Below are 9,538 nucleotides of genomic sequence, written 5' to 3'. Positions count from 1 at the left end.
CTGATTGAGCCCAAAGCAGTGGTGGATTGTAATCAAGTACTGTAACTAGTACTGTACTTAAGTACACATTTGAGGTACTTGTAATTTACTTGAGTCTTTTGTTTCAAATATCTTTATTGTGAAGCATTATTCACAGAAGTATCTCAACAGGGCGATGTTTGCTTTTTTTCTTAATAAACATCAAATATCAAAACATGCATCAAGATAAATAAGATACGAGATAGACAAAACGAGACAAAATCATATGATTGAGCAAATGAAAATACAGTAGGGCCATAAATAAAATAAAAAAAATAATGATGTAAATGTCAAACAACAGAACTGAGAAAAAAAGTAAATAAAAAAATAAAGAAAGAAACTTTCACACCTTGACTACTTTATCACTCCATCACTTGGGTCTTTCTTTTACTGCCAATTTTTTCTTCTACATCACTACGTTTCAAATACAAATATAGTTTTTACTTCACTACACACAAAAATATGAGGTTTATTACAAACTAAACTCCCCAAAATTTACTTAAGTACATCTGAAGCGATCAATCTGTCACTTTAATTGTCAATACAATTTAGATATTTTTCACATGAAAACATTTAATTGATCCAGCTTTTCCGGCTGCTTTTCCTTTTAAGTATTTTAACTTTTTTAATGTATTTTGAATAACTTTGGGGCTTAGGCTATGGGTTAGACAAAATGTTGTGAAGGTCTCTGGGTAATTGTGTTCACGACTAATATCTGCCCACTAATCTGTGCTAGTTTTCTGCCCGCTTCAAGTGCTAAAAGAAGGATATGAGTGGAACAGCTGAGTAAACACTCACACATACTTCTGTTGCCACACGTCAACTCCTGCTTCTCTCCAGTGTGTTTATGTGTGTGGGGAAGTGTGCCAAATCATGGCAGGAACAAGTATTTTTGAGACACGCACACACACACACACACACACACACACACACACACACACACAGGGTAATGACAGAGCCTGGCCACTCATCACAGAGGTGTTCTGTGATGACACAGCTGTTCTCTTGTCCACTGTACTGTACAGTTTTTTTTGTTTTTTTTTAACTTTCTGGCTTGCAGACAGGCACAATGTTGCTGCTGTCTCCTTCTCTTTATCTTCTAATCTTTCTGTCTGTGATCCTTTTACTGTAGAGAACACATTTAACCCAGACTTCTGGTGGAAAACTTAGCTTTTTATAGCTCACTGACCCATGACTTATATTACTTTGTTCACATGGACGTCTGAATGACAACAGCCAGGTGCACTGAACAGTTACAATACAGTGTGTGTTTTGATGGTGTACCTTAACACTGGAGGGCAGCCATGCAGTGAGTACAATGCTTAAACTATATGCATGTCATGTTTCCAGTGTGCTTGTGTGTTGTGACAGCTGGCTATGCAGTACTGGAAATAAACTCTTGGATTTAACCCTAACAATCATCAACTCCCCCACCGACCCCCAACCGTTCCTGTAAAGCTCAACCCTCCAATCAGCCCGAGCCCTGACGTTTGCTGGGAACACACACATTCATACACACACACACAAACACACACACAAACAGTTTGTGTGCCAGCAACTCCATCAAGTAGTGTCCATGTGTATCAGATTAGTGATCATAGCTTTTACTCAGACAGCGCAGCACAAACACGCACACTAATGGATTCTGGACCTTCACTTTCCATCTCACTCTTCTTGAGGGTGTTTATGATTTCTGCCACAGGTAGGAAAATCAACTTGCTGCCATATTTGGGAGAAATTATACAGTAACTTGTTTGTGTCTATAGATTTGCATGTTGTGGTGTGAATTTTTCAAGTGAGATTTTGTGATTTATGTTGAATAAAGTGCAACACAAATTATAACATTCCTCATAAGTTACTTAGTTAGTTGAACATACATTTTGGCTCATCCAGCTGAAATTACATTGATTACATTTAGACATAAAACCGATAGTTTAAATATTGATTTTCTTGTTACTTATTATGCTCTCACAATGTGATAACACATGTCATACTCGCCTCCCAGATAATTGTCATTACAAAGGTTTCAGTTCACCAAACAGCGCTGTTCAGCTGTGACAGGTTCAGTAAAGAATCACTGAAAAAACAACAAGCACTTTTTGTTGTATATATGTACTGTCACTGAACTGTAGTGTGTTATGCAGTAGGATGTGTATGCAAGTTGCAAACTCAGACTTCATTTATAGTGCTGGAGCACACTCATACTGTGTTTGGTCTGTGTGCTACACTGTACAGTCCATTGTTACAGTCATTTCACCTAAGGGACTATCAGCTGTTTGCTATGATAACCATTACAATACTACTACACACCAACTAAACACCAGCAACATTTGCATTTGTTTGTCGTTTGCTGAGTTTACCAAACCTACCTTAAGCCGCTTAAACAGGTATTTGTTTGTCTTGTTTTAATGCTATTTACAGGTTATCTATTCATGCCCATTATATGAGAGAAATGTAGGTAACTCCTGTTGGGATTAAACTTAAATTACACTTTATATTGCACTTACATACAGCATAGCTGGTTGGCTCACAATAGGTAGATTGAAAGTAATGGTCAAAATTGTGTTGATAATTAGATATCCTGACTTTTAGTCCATGATAGTATGGGTAAAGCCCCAAAACAATTGCAACTCAATGTTTTTCTTAAACTTTGGATTTCCAGGGCGACAAAAGTATGCTTAAGGCAGGCTGGAGGGGTTTCAAGCAGTTCTGTTTCACAACGTTACCAACATGTTTAAAACTGCCACTGTGCAACCATTTTTGTTAAACAAAAAGGTAAAAAATAAAAAAATAAAAGAGGCAAACAACCTATTCTGTTGTTTATGTACAGTAAGGGCATGAAGGGTTTTAATGATTAATTAATGATGCAATTTTTACAATGTTCAAAGCCCATGCTGATATAAATAATAATATCCCTGCAGACGTCATAATGATATCACTGGGGTTATTATTTTTTAATTTTAGAAGACTTTCTCAGAACCATAGGGGACATTAAACAACTATTTCACAGGCTAAACAGTGCTTCTCCTAACAGGCAAACTGAAATTAGTTTCCCTTTTAATTAGTCCCTTTGCTATTGCTTTGCTTTAGTCTCTCATGTTTTCTCGCAGCATCAGCAGTCAATCTTGAAGGGGAGCTTTTCAAGGATTTGATGAAGGGCTACAACAAGAATGTGCGGCCCATGGAGAAAAGCGGTGATATCACTCAAGTCGACATCAAGATGACGCTCACCAACCTCATCTCTCTGGTGAGTGAAGTTCAGTCTGGTGTTTCTGATTATTGGCTGGTTAAAGTTCACATCTTTCACTAAACTCTTTCTCCTTAGAATGAAAAGGAGGAGGCTCTGACAACAAGCGTCTGGATAGAAATGGTAACCTCACACACACCTGTTGGATTTTTTTTAAGCTGCTTTGCAATGATGTCAAACCCGCAGTCTTTCTGTATGTAGAAATGGTGTGACTACAGGCTCAGATGGGACCAACCGCCACGGTCAGCCCTGTATGGGAACATCACCTCTGAGCTGCGTGTCCCCTCCAAGAGCATCTGGCTGCCAGACGTCATACTGGAAAACAAGTGCGTGAAACAGTTTTCACATTTTTAACACAATGTTTAGTCTCAGCCAATGAGCCACTCACACCTTCACTAAGCAAATTTCAGTAACAATAACTTGTTGAGAAACTGCAGCACAGAAGAATTATTAGATAAGAGGTCAATAATGGCGCTGTGCAGCTTACTGTACAACACTGATCGAATTTATAGAATATAGCAGCTGTATTTAACTGGAGGAACACACGGACAGATTATGTCAGTGGATTGAATGGATCTTATTTCCTGCTGGTACATGATGTCCAAAACATAAGAGGCACATTGTTTTTGTTTTTTTTTACAATATATTGATGAAATTGATCCTGGGGGGGGGCTGTTTATTTTAAGTGTTGGCCTTTCTTTTCTTTTCTTTTTTCACCCTGAAATTTGGCACTTATTCCAGTTGACAAAGTATTCATACTTCATCATACATTCATTCTTAGTGATCAGACGGCCTGCTGTTGTGTGTAACAAATGGTATCAACCCAAAAATTGCTGCAACAACTTATTGGACATAGCTGAACATGGAAATGGCCAGATAGCTTAATACTAATGTTATGAGCTGCATCTCAAATTAATCTTCAGGTTCCCAGCTTTCAGATGATGTTCACCACTTCTATGTGGCATTTATTGTTGACCTGCTATCTCCCCCTAAACATCCACTGCCCACAACTACAAATTCTCAAAAAAATTACTTTGAACACTAACTGGTTAAGTGAAAAAGTTTTTTGCAGCTTCATTGTTGACATTCAATATGTTCTATATACATATAATAAGTGCGATATCTTTCTCTGATCTAACCTGTGCACAGTGTGGATGGACAGTTCGAGGTGGCACTTTACTGCAATGCGCTGGTGTCTCCTAACGGCTGTGTGTACTGGCTGCCTCCGGCCATCTACCGCAGTGCCTGTGCAATCACTGTCAACTACTTTCCCTTTGACTGGCAGAACTGCACCATGGTGTTCCGGTGAGTAGACTCGAGATCTGTTGGGATATGATGCAGTACATGTTAAGAATGTATTACATTAAAAAATATAACTCTATCAAGAATATAAATCAACTCAAGTTCACTATTTATCTTTTATGTAACTCTCAATTTTTTAAAATCTTAATACTACTACTCCCATACTAATATTTACACTAGTAATGTATAAGAGAGGACATGATGCAAGTGTATTGTTGCAAAGTGCTTGTTATAATTTAAGTTCTACAGACTTTTCTTATTTGAGGTATTTGTATATTGTAAATATCTTTGCATGTTCACAGAGCTGTAGGGCCTGTCCTCAATGGTTTCTGGGAAATTGGGGATTTTAACAATCCTAGAATATTCCAGTTATACACAAATTACACATAGTGGAGTTTAATGGCTGATTCAAGCCATTTTATTTAATAAAAATTAACAGTTAAAACATTTAAAAGTATACAGTTTATTATTTTATCCTTGTATACCCTGGCAGTTAAGTGAAGGCTTTTAAATAGAAAAAACACCATCATGTGAGGTAAAATTTAAACAAGTTAATTAGTTTAATTAACAAAATTACTAAAATCCGTGGAAATAAAAGTTTAGTTTATAATTACTGAGGTTTTGCACTGTGCAAATTTGGACTCTTGACTCTTAGTTCAGATCTTCACGTCAGATTTCTTTGTGCTTTTAAATAGAATCCACAGTGTCCAAACCAGGAACAAAGCTTCCTTCATTCATGGTCGCCTTTCACCATGCTGTCCTGTAAAAGTGAATAGATGGCTGTGTCTTGTTGTGGTGACAGACCGTATGTCTTCTCCCTGTGTTCAGCTCCCAGACTTACAGTGCCAACGAGATCAAACTGCTTCTCAAAGAGGAGGATAACCACACGCTGGAGTGGGTGGATATTGACCCGGAGGCTTTTACAGGTTAGGCAAAAATTGAATTGATAAAAATAAAACTAATCACTATGATTACACTGCAAAAAAAGAAAAGTTGGGTGAACTCAAAATTTCAAGGCAACAAACTTCGATAAAATTTTAAGTTGGACAATTAAACAAAATATTTTAAGTTTTTTTTTTGAGTTTGCTCCACTCTGAATTCAGATTTTTGAATTTATAATTTTACATTGTAATAACTTTTAATCCTTACTTCTGCAGTGTGGAGAATTGGCCCGATTGTAACGCCGCAATGAAATATCAGCTAATGTTGCAACCAGAATTTTCAATTAGCATTGATACACTAATGGCTACTCTTGTAGCTTTAACAAGCTGCACCGCTAGCATCAGTTAGCCGCTAGCATCAGTTAGCCACTAGCTTTCGCTAATGACCGAATTTCACAGCTTTCCCACATTTCACAACAAAGAAATAAGAGTTAGCAGATCTATTGTCCCTTGTTGTGAACCCAAACTTAAAGATATAAGTAACAACAACTCACAAACTTCCAAGTTTTACCAACTTAAATCACTGTTTTAGGCAAAAAATACAAGTTGGTTTTTTTTGCAGTGTATATAACTGGTAGAAATATGTTCTGCTGATTTTATTGCCAGAAAATGGAGAGTGGGTCATCAAACACAGGCCGGCTAAGAAGGTGATCAACACTCAGTACAGTAAAGATGAGCTGGAGTACCAGGAGGTGGTCTTCTTCCTCATCATCCAAAGAAAACCGCTCTTCTACATCATAAACATCATCGCTCCCTGTGTGCTCTTCTCCTCCCTCGGCCTCCTCGTCTACTACTTACCTGCCAAAGGTCTTTTTCCCCACTTTGCGCATATAAAGAACCTGGTCTTACCTACCTTATCCAAGTCTCACAAAAGATACTAGAATAGGGGGTGGGGGAAATTGGGTCGTCAGGATTTCCAAGATTTCCGCATCAAAATTTTATCCATACTTTCATGTGTTTGATAGGACAGAGATCTGGCTCAGAAAACAAGTCATTAATATCTGTTTTCATCAACACAAAAGCTCACTATTCTGACTAAATATTAGTTTGCCTTTCACAGCGGGGGGTCAGAAGTGCACCATGTCTGTTGCCACTCTACTGGGTCAGACTGTGTTCCTCTTCCTTATCGCTAAGAAGGTACCAGAGACTTCAAAGGCAGTGCCTCTTATTGGAAAGTAAGTTTGTGTAATCACTCTTTCAAGTGAGTGTTTCGGTTCAACAACACTGTAAAAAATTTTTTATTTAATTTATGGTAAAATACCGGCAGCTGTGGTTGCCAGAACTCCACCGTAAAAATTACAGTGAGTGGGTTTTGTACTGTAAATTTAAATGTAAATATCAGCAAAAACTGTAATTTAGACTAAAAAGTCCCTTCATTTTTAAGGGTAAATGTGTCCTCGTGACAATATGGTATTTCGACATTAATTTAACACTAATTTTTAAAATATTTTTACAAACCTATTTCTACAGTTATTCAAAAGTTTTGTACTATTCCTTGATTAACGGTAATTAAAAGTGTCTACTATGGTAGCTAATCTAAAGATGTGATTTCTGAACTTTTGACTACAGGTATTTGATGTTTGTGATGTCAGTGACAACCATGGTGGTGATGAACTGTGTGATTGTGCTCAACGTTTCCCTGCGAACCCCAAACACTCACATAATGACAGACAAAGTCCGCAAGGTGAGATTGTGTCTTCTAAATGTACAACATCCATTAAGAAGCTACTGAATGAACATGCTGTGAAGTAAACACAGGTCTATTTACCACTGGATTACCCTCTGACCCCGCTTCAGATCCTCTTAAACATCCTGCCTCGGCTGCTGAGGATGCAGATGCAACCCTGGACACCGAACAATGACAGCACCTCAGAGGCTGTAAGTGGTAAAACTCTGACTCCGGACAGGAATGGCGTGTTCCTGGTCCCCTGCCGACGCCGCAGCTCCATGACCCTCATCACCAAGGCGGAGGAATATTTTATGAGAACAGCCCGGTCTGAGCTCATGTTTGCCAGACTCAAAGAAAGAAACGGACTAATGAAATCAGTATTAGAGAAGCTACGTAGGTATTTAGATGAGATGTTTGTATATGTTGAAGGCAGAGACTGTATAAAAGAAGTTGACATCAACCATGACATCATAGATTGGTTTGTTGACTACGAATTGAAGCATCGAGTTTGGCATTTTGGCCGCCGCCATCTTGGCTTTTTTGGAGCCACAAGAGACCATATTTGGACCAAGACCTTAAACCTGCTTTCTTTCTAATGACCACCAGTGCAGAATGGTCTCCCCTCAAAAACAACCCCATTGGTTGAACAAATGTCATTTCCCATGTGAAGGAAACGATGTGATTTAAACAAAACGGAACTTCCATGGCTCACATTTTGTGCATTACATTGTTTCGTAACAATGTCACTTCCGGTAGTCACGTCACCCTTGTAACTACTTCACTTTTGGCATTTACGTACATTTATTTACTTTTTAAACAACTTACCAGGAAGTTTTTTTGCCCTAAACCTAAATCAGTAGTTTTGTAGCCTAAATGAAATAAAACTGCAGCCTTTTTTTATAACCGCAAACCGTATGTGTATGTATAATAATTCATGCGTTATTTTTAGAATGCTCCGATTGTTTTAGAAAAGCTCATATGGGTCGTTTTGACAAACGCTTATATGGGTCATTATAGGTGGTATTGAAAAAATAACCTATTCTGTCATTTAGGTTGGAGATCTTGGTGCAAAAAGAAGTCTGAATGTATAGAAGTCTATGAGAAAATTACCTTACTTCTTACTTGATTAATAACCTCAAGTCTTCTTCAATACAGCATGATGTTAACTGTGTAGATTGTGATCATTTTCTCATAGACTTCTATACAATGGGATTTCTTCTTGCAACCACTGGAGTCACCACCTGCTGGTCTTTAGAAACAATGCAGGTTTAAGGCAATTACACAATTTGGCTTCACTTTTCAGACCAAGAGGTTACGTGCAATTCTTTTATACAGTCTGCAGCTAAAGTATACATGAAAAAGTGTTTCGCCCTGTTCTCATGAGTATGGGTTGTGTTTGTACACAGAGGACGGGTTTGAGGGGGGTTCAGCTGAACAGCTCAGTGCCAGCCTGGCAAAGGCCTCTCCACAGCTGAAGCAGTGTGTGGCCTCCTGCAAACACATAGCTGAGACTGCAAGGCAACAGAACAACTTCCAGAATGTAAGCTCTACATTTTTATATTTGCTCATCTTGTTGCTTTTAAATCAACATCAGTGACAATAATTTCTTCTAAACACAGGAGAATGAAGAGTGGTTCCTGGTTGCCCGGGTGATCGACAGGGTCTGCTTTATTGTCATGGTGTCTGTGTTTTTTATCGGCACGATCGGGATCTTCCTGATGGGCCACTTCAACCAGCCTCCCTCCTCACCTTTCCCCGGGGATTCCAAGAAGTATCTCCCTCCAATAAACAACCTCACTAATCTATCGGAGAACGGGACAGGAGCAAACTTCCTGGGGTGAACCAGGAGAAAATATCCAGATTTTATCCCTTTAATCAAAGTGGATATCAGTCGGTGTCCGTCAGTGATGACAGGGACACAGAGAGAATGGAGAAGATGTGGGCTCTGTGGACTATCACAGACACGCTTGTTCATGGTGATAAAGGATCCACTGCACAGTTGTTTGGATCCGTGGTGATGCATGCTGGTATCAGCTGCGACAGATTGTTGAGGTCAAGAATATCTTTTGCATAAAATGCTGTATAGGAAAAAAAAGAGCATGTTCCTTTACTCTTCCGGTTACCAACTCAGTCTCTGATTTAAGTTTCTTACCAGCTGTTGATCATGATAAACTACATGAAACATTTGTTGATCACACATGTAAACAGTGGACTGCTACATGAATGCTTTTTATCAATAAAAGTACTACTCAGACTCTCGGACATTTCTTAATCCAGTGTTTGACACCTTTTTATTGAGGCACGTAGAGAGCACTGAAACACAGACCCACCGAGCAGCCCCCCACCTCTGGAAGCAGGATT

General features: G+C 38.7%; 1 protein-coding gene across 1 annotated transcript; it reads left to right on the top strand.

Annotated features, from left to right (window-relative positions):
• The first annotated feature begins 1,649 nt into the window (after window positions 1-1,649).
• chrng (cholinergic receptor, nicotinic, gamma) lies at window positions 1,650-9,434 on the top strand. Its single transcript, XM_059344804.1, has 12 exons — window positions 1,650-1,720; window positions 3,129-3,265; window positions 3,344-3,388; window positions 3,467-3,591; window positions 4,415-4,570; window positions 5,396-5,493; window positions 6,115-6,315; window positions 6,569-6,683; window positions 7,078-7,192; window positions 7,306-7,570; window positions 8,584-8,717; window positions 8,797-9,434. The coding sequence occupies exons 1-12, from the start codon at window positions 1,657-1,659 to the stop codon at window positions 9,016-9,018; spliced, it is 1,677 nt and encodes a 558-aa protein (XP_059200787.1). The 5' UTR covers window positions 1,650-1,656; the 3' UTR covers window positions 9,019-9,434.
• Window positions 9,435-9,538: the final 104 nt, after the last annotated feature.

This window comes from Centropristis striata, chromosome 11 (assembly GCF_030273125.1).
Source record: "Centropristis striata isolate RG_2023a ecotype Rhode Island chromosome 11, C.striata_1.0, whole genome shotgun sequence".
Lineage (NCBI taxonomy): Eukaryota > Metazoa > Chordata > Actinopteri > Perciformes > Serranidae > Centropristis > Centropristis striata.
Note: the sequence above shows the minus strand (reverse complement) of the source record. Positions and strands in the feature narration are given on the sequence as shown.